The 23,178-nt window shown below is 41.2% G+C and overlaps 1 protein-coding gene across 1 annotated transcript in view; it reads right to left on the reverse strand.

Moving 5' to 3' along the window:
- KDM7A (lysine demethylase 7A) overlaps positions 1 to 22,877 on the reverse strand; it is a 60,286-nt gene extending 37,409 nt beyond the window's left edge. Inside the window, exons 1-2 of the mRNA XM_070946790.1 lie at positions 22,713 to 22,877; positions 3,668 to 3,753 (exon numbers count right to left, since the gene is read on the reverse strand). Of these exons, the coding sequence (XP_070802891.1) occupies positions 3,668 to 3,753; positions 22,713 to 22,828 (202 nt within the window). The 5' untranslated portion in view covers positions 22,829 to 22,877. The remainder of the gene's footprint in view (positions 1 to 3,667; positions 3,754 to 22,712) is intronic.
- Positions 22,878 to 23,178: the final 301 nt, after the last annotated feature.

Consider the following 23,178-nt stretch of genomic DNA (forward strand, 5'->3'; position numbering starts at 1 on the left):
TTTTTCTCCGGGTGAGGTGCAGGTCTGTGCGATGCGTATGGTGTAGGCCCCAGCGTCTTCAAATTTCGCGCCCTTCCGGCTGCCGCCATCTTTGTTGGGCCTACGGTGTGGCGCTGGCTCCGATTGGAAGGTTTGGCTATGTGGTTTGTAGCTCTGGTGTGTCTTGGATCTGCAGACCCCTTTTCTCACAGGAACGGCAAACGGCGTCCCTGAACTTACAGTTTTGTCGTGAGTGGGACCCTCCGCAGCTGGCGCATCCGTCTCTGGGCTCCCTCCGGGCTGTGCAGGACTGCTCTGTGCGGTAGACCTCTTCTTCAGACTCCCCCTCGCTCGCGGTGCTTACGGCCTCTCGGTGCACTGGCGCCGTCTTCTGCGTTGTTCTGGTTAGGTGGGAGCTCTTTAGTTTCTCTGCAGCCTTTACTGACGATTCTTGCGCTCTTGCCTCGTCCAGGGCGATGTGTAGGGTCAGGTTTGACCTCGCGAGCAGTCTTCTCTGGAGCCGGCTATCTCTCACTCCGCAAATTAGTTGCTCTAGGAGCATCTCATCCAGGTCTCGGTACTCACACTGGGTTGCGGCCTTACGCAGGGCAGCGACGTACTCGCTGATCGATTCGCCCTCCTGCTGGAGCCGTTGCCGGAAATCATAGCGCTGGACGTACTTCGATGGCGTTGGTGCATAGTGGTCTTTCAGCTGGGTCTGTAGCGTCGACCAGGAAATGTTGTGGACCGAATTCAGCTCCGACAATGCTTCGGCTGTGTCGAAGACCCTTGGTCTGCAGTGGCTCAGGAACAGGGCTTTCTTTCGAACGTCCGGTAGCCCTTGCATGTCGTTTGCCACCATGAAGCACTCGAACCGGGACATGTAGGATCCCCACTTCTCTTCCTTGGGGTCGAAAGGCGCTGGCGGGGTGAAGGCAGACATCGTTTCGGGATTCTCCTGTGCTCCGCTCGCTCGCCTGGCTGGATTCGGATGCGGTCTCCGGTCCCCTCTCTGAACGTGGCTTCAGCTCTTTTTCTCGAGTGTGGCTTCAGCTCTCCTCTGCTTCTGGCCTCAAAATCCCACCTTCGTCGCCAATGTTAAGTTGGGTGAATGAGGACGCAGCAAGCCAGAGTAGTGAGTGACAACAGCTCTTTATTGTATAGTGAGACTCCAGCAACTAACCCAGGGAGCCAGCTCCCTTTATATACCTTACAGCCGTAGCGGTCAGCCAATCAGCTGAGGGTCAGTTAATTCGAACTTCCCGCCAAACAAACCTATTTACATAACAGATTACTTTGTACAAGGTGCTCAATATTTACACTAAAAATATTTGAGTGGATTTAATAAGCACCATTTCAACATCAAACTAATAAACTAAATTACTATTGCTGCAGAGTCTAGTAGGTTTGAATTCTTCTGTCCCAAGCATTGTTTAACAGATACATGAAAGTGCTAGAAGTGTTTATTTCATTAGTTTGCTAACAATATCAAACTGTATTTCCCTGAATCTTCCAAACAGAAACTGTGTAGCATGGGCCAGATGGAAATCAATGAAATGAGACTGGATTTTGAGAAGTTACATTATACTGAATATACATTTTCCTTGAATTTGGAAGAGTGCTTATTTTGGATAAAGTGGTAAGAGAAAAGAGTCATAGTTTAGAGGTGCACTTAAAGTAAATATCATTTATGGGGACACAAGCCATTTCCATGCCAAGGACTACATTAAGGATTCAATGGTAGCATGTCACACTTTCAAAATAGTGGATCTCAAACTGGATGGATCAGTTTCTTTTGCCTAGAATATTTTTTTCTGTAAACTCAAAAACTGGGTGAGTGATTCCCAAATTACTTTTGGCATCAGGGAGCTACCCTTGTGAAGTCTACAATGGCAAATTTACTTTATACAGTATATAAAGATAATTTCTATGAAGATTTTCAAAAAAAAAAAAAAGGAATTTGATTTTGCCGTTAAGCAGTCTTATATGTATTCCTTCATATTTCATACCAAGGTATTATCAAGATAAAGTAGGTAAACTGTAATATTTTTATGGCCAGAGCAATAAGTAGGTTGAAAGGAAAGAGGAGGAGGAGGGGGGGAGGGAGGAGGAGGAGGATTGCAATTAAAAATCAGCTTCTTAAGTGGCAGTATACATGACTGTCACATTTTCAGATGGACAATGATAAAAACTAGGGCACTTTGGGGGAGGAGGTAGAGAGATTATAAAATGTGTTGTTGTTTGACAAAAATCAAACTGTGCTTTTTTTAAAAAAATCTGCTTCTGAATTTTAGTTGTGCATTTGAAGTAGGGGTAGTAAAAGAAAAAATGTAATTATCTTTGATTTTATCCTTCCAGTCTCCTTGTATTTAACAGAAAAATGAACAAAGAAAAGGAACAAAAGACAGTTCACTTGGCTTGAATCCCAGAAGAAAACCAGTTATCTGACCAAACAAGTCACTTAAGAAATAAGAAGAAAAACTCTAATTTTTATTACTTAAATATTGATAAGATACTATTCAACCTACAAAAAACCCTTGGCTACATTATTGTTTTGAAGTGTAGACAATGACAATAGCTGCTGGATTGCAGGAGTACAACAAAGGAGGACAGCAAAATTGTTGTAAGCTTATCTGAAATAAGCTTACAACTATTTGGAAAATCATGTTTAAAGAAACTTCCTTTATTTTTCTGATGTGATGCATTTCTGACTGTTTTGAACATTATGAGCGGGCTGCAACAAGAGCAGTAGCAATTTATAACCTTACCTGCCAGCTTCCCCATTGACTGCCTGTGGGAAACCAGCAGGGGAAGTCACAAACCATCATAAGCACAAGTTGGTTGCCATGCATGCAAATCACATGATCACAGTGTTGCAGCAATGGCCATATTTTTAGTTACATGCTTTAATTATGTATTCTGCTAAGCAAATGTTGTAGATAAATCATATTCAACATAATCTCTCTAGTCTTTAAAAAAACTATTAGTTTTAGAAATCAAGTGCTTAACGCATTGTAAGCCGCCCTGAGTCTCCGGAGAAGGGCGGCATATAAATCAAATTTAAAAAAAAAAAAAGTGATCTGAAGTACTTATCTCTTGTTTAACTCAAGCATTCTGGTAAAGTATCTTCCACTTTAAGATTAACACTAGGTTTTATCTACTGAAACTGCATCTATACATTTAGACATATTTGACCAAATATATTGTGGAATGTTTCCCAAGTATGTTATTGCAGTGATGACGCGGTGGTTAGAATGCAGTATTAAAGGCTAATTTTACTGACTGGCAGCAGTTCGATCCTCACCGGCTCAAGGTTGAATCAACCTTCCATCCTTCCGAGGTTGGTAAAATGAGGACCCAGAGTGTTGGGGGCAATATGCTGACTCTGTAAACCGCTTAGAGAGGGCTGTAAATCACTATGAAGTGGTATATTAACTCTAAGTGCTATTGCTATTATACATTATACAGCTTAATCTCTTGCAGTAACCAATAGATACAGCAGATTCCAAAGGGGACAAATGCATATCTCTTTGTTAATGATGTAAACAGTTAAAGGTAAAATCAGAGTATAAACCACATTGAAATATAACTTCAAAATGACATTGCATAATTATCAAGGATAGCCATGATATCATCAGCTATAAAAATAAGCTAAATTGTGCAAAATGCTTTAAAATTCATCACTTACTTAAGGAGGGTCCATGTAGAACTGCACAATTGGGACAGTGGTAAAGGTCAATATCAACAGCATGGTGCTCTTCTACTCTGACACAACTAAAAAAAAAGAGAACAAACAAATTTCAGGAACTTTATTTTAGTATCAGCCTTCCAGAAGTTGAAATATAATTTCACTAATTAGCTCAAATGAGGATTTGAGGAAGATCACTATCTCACAGTCTGGCCTTGTAGAGTGGGATTTTTACAATATGTTTTAAATCCAATGGACTTCGAGGAGATTGTATTTTTTAAAAAATATGATCAGTCATGTGGAAGTAATGCAGGAACACTGCCAAAACTCCTATAGTAACCCAGTTATTTATATAAGAATATATGTAGCTCAGGGTTGAACTACCAAGTCCTTGCTGCTCTCTGACCTTGGTTGTTTGCTTGCAGACATTTCCTTACCCAACTAGGTAACATCATCAGTGCTCTTCAGCGTGGGGTTTGTTCCCTATTTATATACAGTAACTTGCCCTGTCAGTGTTAGTACAGGTGTAGTTTTGTCCTTTCGTTTTTTTCTTAAACTTGAAACTTTACTTAGTTTTACTTAATTAAATATCTTAAGTAAACCAAAAGAACTAGCAGCCCAAGAATAAAAAAAAAACAGGAAAATTACAGAGTCAAATGTCAACAGAACATACAATGTAAGGATGTTAACAGCCACTATGCAGGACAGATAGGCAGAGCACTAGCAGAGCACATTGATGAACACAACTAGCACTCAGAAGACACGATGAAAAGTCTTTATCCTGCAATACATGATAGATTCATCCACTGTTTCAATTTGAAATTTTGAGCATCCTAGACCAAGCTAAATCAAAAACACAAAGGAATTTCTGGAAGTTTGACATTCAGACAAATCAGCCATTAATAGACACATAGAGATAAACCATGTTTACCTACTACAAATGAACAATTAAAAAACAAAGAAGGAAACAAAAAGACCAGAACACAGTATCTGCAGCAGCCTACACCCAGATAAGGAGGGATTAACATCAGACATCAACATCAAACAATATCCTAATCAAGGAACTACCAAGGAGAAAACCACATCTCCATCAACAACTGGCAGGGCAAGCTACTGTATGTAAGGAAGAAGCAAACCCCACACTTACTAGCACTGATATTACCTAATTGGGTAATGAAATGTCTGCAAACAACCAAGGTCAAAGACCATAAAGGAGCCTTCCAGTAATCCCCCACAGGGCAGAGGAAAGCAAAGGCTAGAGGAAGTTTTGAAAAATGGATAAATCCATGAATCGAAACATGTATCAAAACTATCCACCAATCACAGCAGTAGTCTATTAGTGAAATTCAATACCAGTTTGATAAATAAATCAATATTCTTTAAATTTAAAGGCTAGAAATTTAAATTTCTAGTCTTCAGAACTAAGATTTTCCTTAGGTGCTAAGATAAATTTGAAAGATTTTCCTTCCTTCCTCCTATCCCCTCCTGCTTGCATAATTATGTTTAATTTCGGTGGGAAGAATGTTCCATAAGGCAGGCCAATGACAGAGAAGGCACATCTCCTGGACCCACCAAACATAGCTGATATAGTATCCACCCAGAGTCACCTTATGGTTGAGATGGGTGACAAATAAATTTAATCAATAAATTTAACAAATAAACGCCTTCTCTGGCAGATCTATTGGGGCAGGCTGATTTAACTGGGGAGAGGCTCTCTCTTAAATAGCCCATGAAATGCCCTGAAAAGCTTTAAAGGTAAAAAAAAAACCCACCTTGAATTGGACAACCAGTGCAGATCACAGAGCAGAGATGTAATGTGCACTGTTGTAGGAGTACGTGTAACTACCCCACCAACATTGTAGGTGCCCACAACACTGAAGTTCTTCAAGTGCAACCCTTGTAGAACACATTGCAATAGTCTAATCTGGAGGTGACTAGGGCATGAGTAATCCTGAGTAGGGCCTGCCCATTCAAGAGCAGGTGCAATCGGTACACAAGACAAAGCTGTGCAAATGCCCTTCTAGCCATGACTGCCAACTCTTCAATCAGCAGGAGTTGTGAGTATAGGAGGATCCCCAGATTGGGCACCAGGTCTGTCTAGAGCAGTGTAACCTCATCCAGCAGTAAAATGTAGTAAAATTGTAGCCATCATTAAACCTAGTAAAGAGGGGAAATCTGCAGAAGATTTTAGACCTATAGCACTCTTAAACATTTCTTACAAATTACTCATCTTAAACAGAATTAAACTCCCAGCCGAGAAACATATAGCTGTAAAACAGGATGGATCAAAAAGAAATTGCTATGATCAGTTATTATCACTAACCTCCCAAGTAGAAAATGTATTTCAGCAAAGACAAAAAAATCTGTCACCATGTTCATCAACCTACCATTGTCCTACCATACAGTGTGGAGAGAAGGGATGATTCTAAAATGTTTATGCATTGTGCTTTGTAAGAAAAGAGCTATTCTACTCAACAGTATGCTTTCAAACAGATGCATTGAAGTACATCTAAATGGTCAAATTAACCAGAAGTATAGGTTAAATGATGGCTTGCCACAACGTTCTATGCTGGCCCCACTATTTTTAATATATACACATCAATCTACCAGGTATTGTTGCAAGAAAGTTTATATATGTTGATGACATCATGTTGATAAAACAATCTGAAGACTTTAATACTTCTGAAAAAGCCCTCAAAAATGATTTTTTAAAAAATGGTTAAGTTTTTTGAAATCCAGAGGCTGAAACACAACACTAACAAAACCAAAGTTGCATGTTTTCACTTGAACAACAGACAAGCTAACTATACACCAAAAGTGGAATGTAGGACCCAGCTGCTGAAGTTTAATCTTAATCCAAAGTATTTAGGAATGACCCTTGACTAGTCCTTAACCTATAGGGAACACTTAAGAAAAACAATGGATAAAATAAAAACCAGGAACAATACCCTACTTATATTTTCTGGCACCTGCAAGTGTTACAGCTTGTAGGATATCAGTTCTTGCTTTGATATATTCGGTGGTTGAATATTACCGTAACCCTGGATTATTAAATAGTGTTCATACAAAAACAATGGACACCCAACTTAATCATACTATAAGGCTAATATCAGGAACTATTGAATTGACACCTTCCAAATGGCTACCATTACTATCTAACATACCAACCCCACACCTTAGAAGAAAATCAGCCTTAAACAGGGAGTGGCAGAAATGCAAGGCAAATCAATTACTACCTAGACACAATGACTGTCACGATCAAATACTCAAGACTTCAATCTTGGAACCTGTGGTGGAAACGTCTACAACAGTTAGTCAGAGAAGGCATGGCACCAGGAATGGGTAACTTCTAACCCAGATCTGTTTGTGTCTGATCCAGTACAATGACTCTCCAGCTTTGATCCTCCAAGGAAAAACTGGACAACCAGATCCAAACTATGGCAGGTGCCAACATTGGAAATACAAATGGGAGCTAGTTTGACTAACTGTAACTGTGGGAACAACCTACAAACGTTTCATTATATTGATCCCTTCAAGAACTACATCATCTAGAAGGCAGTGCTATCCAGTGCATATCTATCTAGATATTCGGCCATAAGTTTAGCCATTCTAGTAACTGCTCATACATAATTTAATTTTATTCATTATTTTTACTGTGCATTTTAAAATAATTCACTCTATTGGTTTTATATTTTCATACACATTTTATATGCTGTTTTTGTGAATTTTATACACTAACGCTGTATTCTGTTACACCATATGAAATAAACAAATAAAGATGGTATAGTCCTGGAACCAGTGGGCCTCGAAATCCAGAATCATCCAGCCTTGTCAAGGTTCAGCTGAAGCCTTCTGTTTCTGATCCAGAATCTCAGAGCCTCTAGATACTGGGATAAGATGAAAAAATTATCTGAGTACTGATAAAAGTAAACCTTGGTCAGGAAAGTATAATGTGAAAGAACATTTATTAAATAATCTATTTCTTGCCCAACTCTTCTCTCCATGAAATTATTACTTTTATTGAGGTATGAGGGGGATGTTTGTACATATTTATCTGATATATGGTTTTTGCAAAGACCAAAACCCCTTGACTGCGCTTCCTGAAGAACATATGTAGATAAACCCCATAAATCATAAAAATGTGAATTACCCTAAGAATTAAAAACTACAAATCTTCAATACATGTACAGAATCACATTACAGGCATAGTAAACTGTTTGAAATAGATATACTAATTTGTGTTGAACAATTGAAGTAGTTTGAAAGTGGTAATTCACCAATATCAATATCACCAATTTCAGCTGAAGGAAAGTTCAAGCTACTAAGCAGAAAGACAGATAGCCAATTCAATGCTACCACTGCTAAATCTAGAAAATATATACTAATTACACTTATTATCTATATCTACTATTGAGTTGTTATGATTCCATGCTGTACTATAAATTGCCTAGTTTTAATATTGTGCAGTGTACACATTTCTCCAATAAATAAATGAATATCTCTTTCAGGACCTAATCTAGGAAAACAATTGCTATGAACCCAAATTCATTTGAGGCTTTTATGTTACATAAGAAGTACCTGACAATGAAACATGATGTGGGCAAAGCAGAGGTGGGCTCCTGCCGGTTCAGACCTGTTCGCCCGTACCGGTAGTTCCAACCACCAGCTGGGCCCGCCCCTCACTCACACCGGTACTATCCCATCTGGTCCCATTCTCTGGCTCACTTGCCCCACCCATGAAGCCCAGCTGATTTACGTGCCTCACCCACTCTACTCACCGCGGCTGTGTGCTGAAAGCCATGCGCATGAAATTGCTGAGTGTTTGAAGCCGCACGCAAACTCACATTTTCGGTTCTGCACTAGGCAAACCGGTTGTTAAATTATGTGAAGCCCACCTCTGGGGCAAAGGGATTTTTTAAAAAATGAAATAAAGAACACTGGACCATTTTTGGAATAGTATTGTACAATACTATTGTCCGCAGGGAGGCAGACCCAATTAGATGGATCCGCCCCAGGCGCCTGATGGATCCTGATAGGTTCCAGACGGAGCTTGGGCCATTTCCTGAGGATCTAGCACATGACTCGGCCGAGGACCTGGTAGCCGCCTGGGATCGGGCGGCTGGTGGGGCCTTGGACCGAGTTGTGCCTTTGCGGCCTCTGACCCGATGCTGATCCCGTGCGGCTCCTTGGTTTACTGAGGAGCTGAGGGAAATGAAGCGCCGGAAAAGACGCCTGGAGAGCGGTTGGAGGGCCAGTCTCGCTGAATCTGATCGAACACTGGTAAGGTCGCATATTAAGGCCTACCTAGTGGCGATAAAGACGGCAAAGTCTAATTACTTTTCCGCCTCTATTGCGTCATCAGGGAATCGTCCAGCCGCCCTGTTTAGGGTGACCCGCGCCCTGCTCCATCAGGTAGTGCGGGAGGATCCCTTAGAAGGCAGGGCGGAGGATTTCGGACAATACCTGTATGACAAAATCGCTCAGATCCGGGGGGATCTGGACTCTGACTGGGTAGATCAGGGCAGGGTGACGAGGAACAGCCTTGAGAATGTTATCTGGGAAGAGTTTGATGCTGTGACTCCCGATGATGTGGACAGGATTTTGGGGAGACTTAGTGCGGCCACATGTTTACTGGACCCGTGTCCCTCCTGGTTGGTACTGGCTTCCCGGGAGGTTACACGAGGCTGGCTCCAGGGCGTCATTAATGCTTCGTTGAGTGAGGGTCACTTCCCCGCTGCCCTGAAAGAGGCGGTGGTGAGGCCTCTCCTCAAGAAGCCGTCCCTGGATCCAGCAATATTGGCCAACTATCGTCCTGTTTCCAACCTTCGCTTCATTGCGAAGGTTGTTGAGAGTGTGGTCGCGCAACAGTTTCCGCAATTCCTGGAGGAAACATCCTATCTAGATCCGTTCCAGTCGGGTTTCAGGTCTGGGCACAGCACGGAAACGGCATTGGTCGCGTTGGTGGATGATCTCTGGAGGGCTCGGGACAGGGGTTATTCCTCTGTTCTGGTCCTATTAGATCTCTCAGCGGCTTTTGATACCATCGACCATGGTATCATGCTGCACCGGCTGGAAGATTTGGGGGTGGGAGGCACTGTGTTGTGGTGGTTCTCCTCCTTTCTCTCCGACCGGTCGCAGTTTGTGTTGGCAGGGGGGCAGAGGTCGACCTCGAGGCCTCTCATCTGTGGAGTGCCGCAGGGATCGGTCCTCTCGCCCCTTCTGTTCAACATTTATGTGAAGCCGCTGGGCGAGATCATCCGTGGCTTTGGGGTGAGATACCACCAGTACGCTGATGACACCCAGCTGTACATCTCCACCCCAGGCCACCCCAACGATGCCCTTGAAGTGATGTCCCAGTGCCTGGAGGCTGTGCGGATCTGGATGGGGAGGAACAGGCTCAGGCTCAACCCTTCCAAGACTGAGTGGCTGTGGCTCCCGGCATCCCGATATAGTCAGTTGACTCCATCGCTGACTATTGGGGGCGAGTCTTTGGCCCCCACTGAAAGGGCTCGTAATCTGGGAGTCCTCCTGGATAGGCAGCTGTCTTTGGAGGAACATCTAACGGCTGTTACCAGGGGGACCTTTTATCAGGTTCGCCTGATTCGCCAGTTGCGGCCCTTTCTTGATCGGGATTCCTTGTGCACAGTCACTCATGCCGTCACCTCTCGCCTTGACTACTGCAACGCTCTCTACATGGGGCTCCCCTTGAAGAGCACCCGGAGGCTCCAGCTGGTCCAGAATGCAGCAGCGCGGGTAGTGATGGGAGCAACATGGCGCTCCCATGTAACACCGCTCCTGCGCGAGCTGCACTGGCTCCCGGTGGTCTTCCGGGTGTGCTTCAAGGTGTTGGTTATCACCTTTAAAGCGCTCCATGGCATAGGGCCTAGCTATCTCCGAGACCGCCTGCTGCTACCGATGACCTCCCATCGACCCGTGCGCTCCCACAGAGATGGCCTCCTCAGGGTGCCATCAGCCAAACAATGTAGGCTGGTGGCCCCCAGGGGGAGGGCCTTCTCTGTGGGGGCTCCCACCCTCTGGAATCAGTTGCTCCCGGAGATAAGAAGAATCCATGACCTCAATGCCTTCCGTCGTTCCCTGAAAACCTATCTTTTTCAGCAAGCCGGGTTGGCTTAGAAGAAATTTTTAAATTCTTTTAATTAGTTTGTGATTCTTAACTTTCAGGCCAAAATTTATATATATTTTTAAATGTTTTAATATTTGTATTCTATGTTTTTTATCTTGGCTGTACACCGCCCTGAGTCCTCAGGGAGAAGGGCGGTATATAAATTGGAAATTAAATTAAATTAAATTAAATATATAGGGAACGGAAATAATGTTTAAGTGGAAACATATTTACTACAGCACCACCAAGTGACTACATTTAAAGCATCACATGCAGATGTTGGGAATAAATCAGAAAGGGCAAAACTGCTCAGTTGAATATAAATTTAAAAGACAGGATTGAACCCAAGTGAACTGTCAAGCTTTGGTGAACTATCTTCCATATAAAATAAACCAGATGCTACATTAAACTCTTTTATTTAAACAACAAAAAATATTTTCCTTATAGTGAGCTAACAGACTTTTTTTGATACACTAAACAAGGGAACAGGTAAGAAGGAAATAGGTGGAATATCTCTTTCCAAACCTGAGAATTTACAAAAACTTACTTGCTTTTACTTTTCCTGCAGATTTTGGAAGGGCTGCTAATGCAATCTCTATTATAACCTAGTGTGACTCTATCTGCATACTTAAAGGTTCTTTGTTACTTCATCGAAACTTTTGAAACTTTTGAACATTTGAAACTTATTTTGCCATAACTATAACTTCAATTAGCATAAATGGGGGTACTGTTTCTATGGATTAAGATGTGCTTTCCTTTTAGTTTTCACAGCTACTGTTGCTTTTTATATGAATGTTAAAAGTATTGGAAGCACAAAATGCAAGCATGTAAGAGTCTTGCTAGATTAAAATAAGGTCCCAACTAGACGATGAGGATGTTAAGTGTGACATCATGTGACTGCATTGTGGCAATCCTAGCAGTCACGATTGCCATCATATAACCCCATGACCACATGTAGCTCATTAAGCAGGAAGAGAAGGGAGTAGTCCCAGGTAAGGAGCAGGGCAGACTGTGCGTGGGGAGGTTGTGGGCAGGTACTAGGGAGCCCAGGCAGGCTGGCATCCAGGTCATAGTTGTCTCAAAGGTGCTTTTTCAAAAGCAACTGGACTGTTTTTCCCTTAAGGAAAAAGAAGAACAAAACATTTTGCTCCCCATCCAAAAAGCTTCATCAGTTGGGATGGCTGGGGGTGGGGGGGAAATGGAAAGATAGGTACTGACAATTGAGATGAGATGGTGGAGGGATGGAAGGATTGTATTTCTTTGCTGTCATTTAGTTGTTAGCTCGAGAACACTTTGTTTATCTTTGCCTTGCTTGGTAGTTCTTTCTGCTTGATAGTTCCTTGATTACAATATTGTTTCCTCCTTGATCGTTTGCCTGGTGTTAATCCCTGTTAATCTGGGTGCAGGCTGCTGGAGAGGATGTGTTCCAGTTATTTCAGATCAAAATTACAGAATCGGAACAAACTCAAATCAGCCATCAATTGATACACAAAGATAAATCACCTTTACACAGCATTCAGAAGAGACAATAAAAAGCTAAGAAGGAAATAAAAGATCAGAGCACAAGCATAGTGAAAATTATCAGAGAAGATTCTAATGCTTTACCTTGCTCATTCAATACAAACTCAAGGAAATTGTCAGTTAGGAAACAGAGAAAGAATCACTTTGTACTAATGGAATATTGTGTAGTTCATGTTTCCTATAATAGAGTTATTAATATCTTAGATCAGTTATCATTAATCTAGTTTTTAAACATTTGAGTTCCTACAAAATGAATTTGGGTTATCTAAAATGAAAAAGTGGAGTATATTCAATTAAATTATCTCTTGATTTTACAGTTTGATCCAGATGCATTAGCAACTTTTAAAATTTCTACATTATTTACCGAGAGTGGCCCGCAGCAAAGAAAAATGTTTACCAGTGTTGAAAAAATAGTGTGGTCTAATTTTACAGCCCTGGATCAATGATACATGATCATTTTCCATTTATAAACAGGGTCTCTATTGATGTAATGGAAAGATTGATCAATATTAGTTCATGTGGTAAAGATCTAATGATATGTTTAAAAACTAAGGTTATTTTAATACCCAATACGTTTTGTTGTTTCCTTTTCTCTGCTGGTTCATGTTTTTTCGATTTTTCAAATTTTTTCTCTTTCCTGCTTTGTATAATAATGTAATAATAATAATAATAATAATAATAATAATAATAATAATAATAATAATAATAAAAAAAAAAAAAAAAAAACCTTATATTGAGAAGTACAAATTAGGTAAAAAATATCATTATGTCCACAAAAAATAAAAAAAATAAAAGTTAGGATCAAAGCTTTGTTAAGAGGTACAATGATTAGACTCTCCTTCCATTCTGTATTCACAGATTCAAAAAGGTAAGTACAGTACTGGTCCTCAAAAGTTCCATCTGCCACAGCATTCTCATGGTCTTATGATTACAATTCAGGGGCTTGGCAACTGGCTCACACTTACGACATTTGTAGTGGCCCAGTTACATGATCACCATTTGCAACCTTCCCCATCAGCTTCTCTCAAGCCACATCAATGAAGAAACCAGCAGGGAAGGTATAAACACTTCCATAAATTGTTCCTACAGGTTCCCAGGGATCTTGTATCCCATAGCACTCCCCTCTCCCGGGCACTCTATAGTGCCTGCCTGCACTCTCCTGGGCCTACCCGAGCTTTGCCAGCTCACCTGCACTCTTTAGCATCTATCGATAGCATCCCCCCCCCCATGGCAGAGGCACATCTTCTTGCTCCTTTCCTGCGACTCCCATCTCTTCCCACTTAAGAAGTAATGTGTTCCTGGGGTTATGACGGCAATTGGGACTGCTGGAATTGCCATCACTAAGCGATGCAGTCATGTGACATCACATTTTACAACTGCATCACGTAGTGATGGCAGTCCCAGTTCCAATTGTAATTGTAACCTGAGGACCAAGTGCAATTGTCCATTCACCTTGCTGCAAATCACTCTATTTTCCTTCCTTTTACCTTTCTGAATAAGTCTTTGCATAATAGCAATAGCATTAGACTTATATACTACTTCACAATGTTTTACAGCCCTCTCTAAGCAGTTTACAGAGTCGGCATATTACCCCCAACAATCAGGGTCCAATATGACAATTTGAGCTTGGTAATGTGCACCTTATGTGAGAATTCTGGACTGATTTGTTATTTAACCAACACAAGCTGTGAAAAGGATTAACACTACCATACATGATACAACATCTTCATACAACACATGATGAAAACTTCTTAATATCCCAATACATGGATGGACTTAACCATAGTTTTAACTGTGAAACTGTGAGCCAGACCAAGCCATGTCCAAAAATGCTAGAGAATTCCTGGAAATCTGGCACTCAGATCAATTGGCCATCAACAGGAATATAGAGGCAAACACATATAATATTTGTGTGTGTCTCTCTCTATGTTCCTGTTGATGGCCAATTGATCTGAGTATATATGTGTGTATGTGTGTGTGTGTGTGTGTGTGTGTGTGTGTGTGTGTGTGTATTTCAAAAAAGACAATCAAAAAGCCAAAATGGCCCCTCACCAGCAATCAATGCCCAGATGAGCAGAGATTAACACCAAGATTAACATTAGACTAATGATCAAGAAGCAAACAATACCCTAATCTAGGAATTACCAACTTGAACAAACAAGATAACAATAAACAACAGCCCAATCAAGGAACCTCCAAGACCACGCTCACCAACACTGGCAAGACAAGCCAATAGTATATAAAATGACAACAAACCTCACCCCCTACTAGCACTGATGTTATCTAGTTTGGTAATGAAATGTTTGCAAGAAAACAACCAAGCTCAGAGAGCACCAGGGACCTCACAAATAAATTACCTTAATTGTTTGGAATACAAATAGCAATTTTAAGAATTAGTTCTGAACCATTTTCCTCTCCTTGAATGAGATAAACAAGAAGAACAAGAATTGTTTTATTACCAATTAAAATAAAACAATGATTTAACAGAGCAATTGAAAGGAGTGCCTATTACTCCTGATTATCCATTCAACATTGAGGGACTTTATTTAATGTAATTCATAGTAGTTTTCATAAGGACCCCATTACAACGTTTTATTAATTTTTATATCATCTCAATTATTTTCAGTGGTATAGAACAGGGGTCTCCAATCCCTGGGCTGTGGATCGGTACTAGTCCATGGCCTGTTGGGAACCAATCTATGCAAGCGCACGAAGCTTTATTTGTGCATGCAGGGGATTAGGTTGCGCTCACAAAACCATATCCTCCCCCCACCCATCCCCGCTGCCACTGCTGCTGCCGGTCCACAGAGCCAAAAAGGTTGGGGACTGATGTCGAAGGCAATAAAATATCATAGATGTGGTAAAATTAACAAATTTTAACTGCCTTGCCTAGATTACTTTGGGTACAATAGCCTTGTCTATTATTTTAGGGGATGTTGGTACAGAAATCTGGTCCTTTTGAGTCCTAAATGGGAAATGAGCTAAATGGGAAATAAAAGCATCTAATCAAAATTTTATTGTAAATTGATTGAAAAATATGATCAAATGTTTTCAATTTACAGTAATATGATTCTATTTCATAAGTGAGCCAAACATAGTGTTTAATTTAATGAATACAATATACAAGCATGAGCTTTTTAGTAGTACGAGATTTTTTAATATCTCCAGTATTGATATTGCTCTCAATTAACATATTTCTTGCAACCTTCAGTAGAATAAAAGTGGAGATGACATAAAGGCAATGTAGAAATACTTTGAGAAGGATACAAGAGGGAAAATAATGAGACAGGAATGCAGATAATATGTATGTCAACTCCAATTCCAAAGGAGCTGGGAAGAGGGACAAATAATATTGAGAGATCCTATTGTTTAACAGCCTGATATAATTTAAAAAATGGGCTGTCATCTATCAAAGATATATAGGCATCACAGAATAACTCAAAGTATCTGACTATGTACAGCTGTTTAATAATCAAGACAGATTACTGACTAGCATTCCATTCTCTAATAGAACATAAACTTTCATTTTAAAATTCCAGGCTCAATCTCTGGCATCTCCATATATAATCAAGGCAGGCACCTGTCTGAAGTATTTGAGATTCAAGATCTAGTCAATCTACATAACACTAAATGAGATGAACCACTGACATTATTGTGTAAGAAAGCTTTTATGTCCCACTAGATCTCTCTCATTGTCTTTTGAAGGAGTCAATAATTTGCAAGGCATATGATTATTTCAACAAGCTTTCTCTGATATTTTAGATAATAAGCTAGTAAAATATAGAGTAGATTATATATTTTTTGTGCCTGAGCTGATAAACAATATTCATTAATGGTGTCCAAAGTGAAAGACTGAAAATGCATAAAATATATGAAAATGACCTTCAAGTATAAAAAGGCTATCATATATAATTATATTAGCAATTTTATTTTAAACTGTTCATAGGACATTATTTTTTAAAATGGTCTTCAGGAAGGACTTACTGATAATTCAAGCTAATAACTATAGAAAGAACCAACTAACTTAGAAAGTGATACAGATTCACCTTGACTTATGACTGGTCACTAAACAACCGGTCGCAGTCACAAAGGCCTTGGAAGAGGTGCTTTATGGCTCATAATCACTTCATAAAACATTGTGCTGTGGGCCCCCTGGTCACAGAACCACATTTCAGGCACTTAGCAACCTGTTCACATTTACAACTGTTTGTTAAGTGCCATGCAATCTTCTTTGCCCTCTCCCTGACACTCCATTTGACAATTCACTTAATGACCACAATTGAGAGAGCTCAGATTGTGGTGGTTGAGCAAAGCAATCCCATGGTGCTTTACTGAACAACTGCTTCACTCAATGACCGAGATTTTGAACCCAATTATGGTAGCAAGTGAAGGACTACCTGTAATACTTATTGACTGAGTTTATTACCAGGCTAGAGGGCCACATGACTAGGCAGTAGAAATACTAAATTTTCCACAATAGCAAGATCAAATGAATTTTGGAGTCATTCCCAAATTCTATGAATTTCAAAGTGCATTTAAGAATAACACATTTTAACACCATATTTTCTAAATGTGGTGCTTCCAAACCTGTTCAATTAAACCTACCATGTTGCCCAGTAATGGAAATTGTCACCTCAAAAATGCCAAGTTGGGGAATCATCAATGTTAACACAGTATTCTCTGTTAGTATGTGTTATAAACGAAGCAGTAAATCTGCCAATCAAACTGTAAAAAGGAAATGCCATTCAGTTAAACATTTTATTCCTTTTTTATTATTTAAGTTGTTTATGCTATCTACTTCTGTACTAGTGTACCAAAGAACTAGAAAACATTCTTTTATGAAATTGGTTCAACAACTATCTACACCAAACCATTCAAAGTCTTATAAACGTTAGGTACAGATTAAACAAATTGAGTGTCACAGCTCTCTGGCCTTATAACCTGATTATTAACCAAGCTTTATAGCCACTAAAAACGCCATCTGTTTTGAAAGGCAATAACCATTATTATTGTAGTTACTCAGACATAATATTACTAAAGGAGGATCACTGACATCAGGTATCTGTAGGAGATGACCAGACTGAGCCCGAGAGTGAGGTCAAACACATCATCAGTTTGGAGTCTCTATACTCTTATAACAGACTTAAGTCCAATCCCCCTTATTTATTATTTATTTATTTATTTATTTTGTCGCATTTCTATGCTGCCCAACTCCCAAGGGACTCTGGGCGGCTTGAATTCCTCTTATCTAGGCCCAACTGACCTTGATTATTAGTAGATCAGATTGTGTATAGGTAGCATGTAATAAACTTGAAGTTCTTTGAACTAAACCCTTCCTGGTTACTTGCACCTGACAGTACCCCAACTGAGGAAAAGCACATTGCTAGCAAACTAGAAAAAAGTATCTTAGCACTGTGGCCAACAACAAAGATATATCAAGGCACATGCTAGATTACAAATGTCACAGTTCATAGGGACAGGTTATCTGTTCACATTCTGGAATAAGAGTCTGTCTAATAAGCCCTTCTATTTTGTCAGAATCCATTTTCAGTTGCATGGTGAAGTGATGTGCTAATTTACCTAGGCTGCAATAACTGACACTTAAGTAGGCATATACAGTGTATTATGCCTCCTATGTAAGTAGTTTTGTTCCGCTACCCCAAAATGCAAGAAGTTCTTGCTGAAATCTTTATGTTGCCATTTTCTGTATATTTAATGTGTAATAAACTTCAACAAATTAAAAGAACTAATGAATATATTTGATAAGATGACATGACATGACATTAAGAAGTTGTGCAGCCTACCAAATTAAAAACGTCCCAGTTTAATTCTACTAGAAAAAAATCTAGACTACCTGCTAATTGCAGAAAAAGTAATTACACATAATTTTAAGAGAGATCTAAAAAGGCTAAGACAAAAAAGGATTGCATGATTAAAGAAATTTTAAAACAAGAACTATTAAGAACAGAACAGTGAAAGATACATTTAGGAAAACAATTTTTCATATGTATATGAATGGCAATATTTATTTATTTATTTATTTATTTATTATTTAAATTTTTACACTGCCCTTCTCCCGAGGGACTCAGGGCGGTGCACAGCCACAATAAAACATGTATATCCATAAAGTTTAAAAACAGTTTAAAACATATTAAATAATTTGACCCTATATTAAAAAAAAAACTAAAACACCCATTAAAATTTGTTATTTAAACCAACCCAGCCTGTTGAAACAGTAAAGTCTTAGGGGCATGGTGAAAGGTATGTAGGTCAGGGATCATACGTATCTCCGGGGGCAATTCATTCCAGAGGGCAGGTGCCCCCACAGAGAAGGCTCTCCCCCTGGGGGTCGCCAGTCGACATTGTTTGACCAATGGCACCCTGAGAAGTCCCTCTCTGTGGGAGCGTATTGGCCGGTGGGAGGCTATCGGTGGCAGAAGGCGATCTCCTAAGTACCCAGGTCCTAAGCCATGGAGCGCTTTAAAGATGGTAACCAGCATCTTGAATCGCACCCAGAAGACCACCGGGAGCCAGTGCAGTTCACGCAGGAGAGGTGTTACATGGGTGCGCCGTGTCGTTCCCATAATCACCCGCGTGACTGCATTCTGGACCACTTGGAGCCTCCGAGTGCTCTTCAAGGGGAGCCCCATGTAGAGAGCATTACAGTAGTCCAGACAGGAAGTGACGAGGGCATGAGTGACCGTGCGCAAGGTGTCCTGGTCCAGAAAGGGACGCAACTGGTGAATCAGGCGAACCTGATAAAAAGCCCCCCTGGCCACAGCCGTCACATGATCTTCTAAAGACAGCCGTGCATCCAGGAGGACACCCTAGTTGTGAGCCCTCTCTAAGGGGGCCAAGATCTCACCCCCAATAGTCAGCGATGGAATCAGCTGGCTATACCGGGCCGCCGGAAACCACAGCCACTCGGTCTTGGAGGGGTTGAGTCTGAGCTTGTTTCTCCCCATTCAGATCCGCACGGCCTCCAGGCACCGGGACATCACATCAAGGGCATCACTGGGGTAGTCCGGGGTGGAAATGTACAGCTGAGTATCATCAGCATACTGATGGAACTTCATGGATGATATGCATTGTTCCCAACTGACACTAGATTTGTATTTCCCAAATTTAATGTTTCTAGGAATAATGTTGAGAAAGACAAATGATTGTTCAATGTAAACAATAGAGTTCATAAATAATGACAGAAATGGATAAATAAATGGAGAGGCAGTTTAGTGTAGATGTTGGCCCAGAAATCAGGAGACTGCAAGTTCTACTCCCGTTTTAGGTATGAAAACCAGCTGGGCAATGTTGGGCCACCCACTCTTTCTGAGCCAAACCCACCTCACATTATTGTGGGGAAAAGAGGAAGAAAAAATATTACGTAAATTTGTTGCCTTGAGTTAAAGTAATAAAGGTGGGATAAAAATCTAATCTAATATATAAATACTACAGTATGTGAGACAATTCAAACTTCTACCTGTACACACATGAATTTATCTTAAGTACCAAGTAACATGCATGCTTGAAGCCCAGTACGCATGTTAGAAAAATAGCATGGTGGGATGCAATATTGGGTCATGGAGATCATGATATGGATAAAATTATTGCTTAAAGTGAGACTCTCAAATACTTGCAGATTTGATGAATTACTCTGTCAGTATTACATTATGGGCTAAATATTTGATACTTCATGATTTATTTATTCATCTGATTTATTTAAAATATTTATACAGCTGCCCATCTTGAACCAAACTCTCGGTAGCTCACAAATCAAATTATGCACAAATGTATTGCAAGAATAGCGAAACTCATTTACACTTGGATGGGCCATTTTAAACATGATACTAGCATGTATAAGAACTCTGTAAATACAATAGTCAACACACTTTTTGATTATAAGCAGTCTCAACAATTGATTGGCATGTTATACATAAATATTTAACACAGTAACCAGAGAAAAATATATTATATAAATGACCATGGGATCCACCTGCAAACATATGCTAATTAATGTAACTGAAATAAATCTATAGATTTGTAAATAGCTACATATGTAAATACACTTTATACACTATGATTTTTTTAAAGTAGGCATATGTCTTCCTCTGCCTTGTATACAGGCTAGATGCAGCTATCTCTGCTGCAGATAACACAGCAGGAGCAGGATAAAATATCTTAGTTAAGGAATAAAGGTAGAATTCTAACATTTTGCATGTTGAAGCGCTAAATAAAATGTTAAAATTTAGAGCAGCTTAAGACATTGTAGATATACACATGAAATGATTAAATGAACATAAAATGCAAACATTTACAATAAGTGCAAGACATATATGGAAAGGTTCATAAGCTCTTTTGGAGAACTTAAACACATTAACTTGAAAATAATAGTTTACAATTACACTTGTTTGCAGATAATATGCATAGGAGTATATTGCAGTGAAAGAAATCATCATGAAATGTAATAAGCATCTAATACCGGTATGTTTTTATATAACTTTGGAAATACAAATTAGCAGAGACGCAATATTATTAGTCCTTATTACATAAATTTAAACATGGCATGGAAATAACAGCAATTTTCTTCTTGGTCTAGTTGCCAGCTATTCTAATTTCAGCAACTAATTATACATATGTGGAAGCATATAATAAAATATATACAAGTTACTTAGAACACGTTCCTATATATGTTTATGCAGAATTAAACTCCATTGATTTAACTAAAACTTGCAGGCAATATTTTAGTTTAACTGTACACAACCAAATGTATTCGTTCAGATACATATAGGATGTATGGCTTGGACTAGATGATCTACAAGGTCCCTTCCAACTCTGTTAATCTGTAATCTATATGCCAATTACCATATCACATTATGCATAATGAATTTACAGAAAAACACTAAAGAATGATTTATTTTCTCCAAGAACCCCTTCTTTAAAAAAAAAAAAAAGCGTTACTGTACTTATTTTCTCAATACACCAACTATTAATTTACAATACCATCTCACGCATACCTGTTTCAGAAGCCTACATTACGCTACATTCACGTACATGGTAGAGCTGCACCTTCCTACCGTCGCAGACAAACGCATAACCCGGTGGGGAAGCCGCATCTGCAGGAGCAGCCGGCTGCATTCTGGAAGAGGCTTCGTCAGAACGGTAGCAAAAGCGTGAACAATGCAACCGCAGTAAAAGACTGGAGCAAAAAGCACCGCTGCAAGACCTGTTCGGTGGTCGCTTTTATTTATTTATTTTTAAGGTACTCCAGGACCTCCTCTCCCATTCTGGCTGCCTCCGAATTCCGGGCTCTGCCCCTTTAAAATTAACTTCCCACCTACCGCCAGCAGAGGGAGATGAGACCGTCTCGCCAGTTCCATCGTGACTCTTGTTTTTGTTAAATGGGGGGTATTTAAATGTCGTGCTGTCAATCAAAGAGCACTTCCCCTCAAAGCCGCGACAGCAGCCGAGGGTTTCCTCGGATAAATACTCTCCGAAAAAAGCTGCCTCTCCTGCCAAAAACTTCAACGCCGACGGCCGCCAGCGACGGGTTCCAGCCCGGTAGTTGGAAGATCAAAGCCGAAAGGAGACACAAGAAGTCCCCCGCGCCACCAGCGAGGCAGCCCTGAAACTTGTTCCTTTGTTTCCATGGTCCGTGGATACCAGCACAACCCCGCGCTCCCTTCTCCGGGCAGAAGCGACCCCAGCCTTTGGAAGCGCCAGGGCGCTCGCATTTGGGAGGGCGCTTCTCTCTCTCGCGGGAGGCGCCCACGCATATAAAAGACACGCGCCTCCGCGGAGGACAAGGTCCCACGTCAGAAAGACCCCCAAGAAGCCCACGAAAACTCGGACACCGTGAGCTCAGAAGTCCCTTCGAAGCCCCGTCGTCCCCCCCCCCCCCACCCATACCTAGAGAGCGGAGGACGGGAGGCACTAACCCTAACCTCGCTTACTCGTTACTCACGCACAAAAGACACGAGAACCCAGCCTCAGCTCCCCGGCGTTGTTACGAGAAACTGAATTAGGGCAGCTAACTTTTCCGCACCCTCTCAAACTCCACCGAAAAACCCCCCGAGAGCTCTTCGCTAACCTCAGTTCCGGAGTCCTTATATAACTCCAGACCGAAGAGGGGGGTAAGGGGGGGTTGGGGAGAAAAGAGACAAGAGAACAGGAGGGCGACCGCTGCTTAAACGCCGCTGCTTCCTGGTTAGCTGAAAAGCCCCGAGCCGCCTCTTTCCTCATTGTCCTCCGTTGTTCGTTGTTTTCTTCCCCCTTAGCGCCCACCGAAGGTCTCTCCCCACACGAGAAAGTGGAAGGGACAGTGTTGGTGTGTTTTCATTTTTGTCGTCTCCTCCCCCCACCCCCCGAAAATAAAAGGACGCGTGGCTGCCAGCCAGCCCCCTTTACCTGCCGTGGAACCAGTCCTTGCATATGTCGCACTCGATCATGAAGCGGTTCACATCGTAGGGTTCCCGGCACACGCAATACACAGGGGTCGCGTTCGCCGCCGCCGTTCCGGCCATCTTTAAAGAACTCGCTCACTCTCTTGAGTGACTGCCTCAGCCACCCTGCTCTCCCTTCTCTCGCGCACCCCCCCCCCCACTCTCCGCCTTCTCCTCCCCCTCCCCACCGCCACCACGAGCCCCAACCAACAGCCGCCGCCGACCCAGCCAGTCAAGTCGGCAGCACCAATAACAACAGCGCGCGTGCGGAGCGCCGGCCCTTGACGCGCGCGTCCGCGCGCGCCCGAGTCTCCCACATTGAGAGAGAGAGCGCGCGCCCCTTCTTCCTGGCCAGCGAACAAACGGGCGAGGGCACGCGCGATGAAAAGGAACCGTCACGTAAGGTACATCTTGGAGCATGCGCTCTAAGG

This window comes from Pituophis catenifer, unplaced genomic scaffold, assembly GCF_029215685.1.
Source record: "Pituophis catenifer annectens isolate HBS135680 unplaced genomic scaffold, rPitCat1.0.hap2 SCAF_7, whole genome shotgun sequence".
Taxonomy (NCBI): domain Eukaryota; kingdom Metazoa; phylum Chordata; class Lepidosauria; order Squamata; family Colubridae; genus Pituophis; species Pituophis catenifer.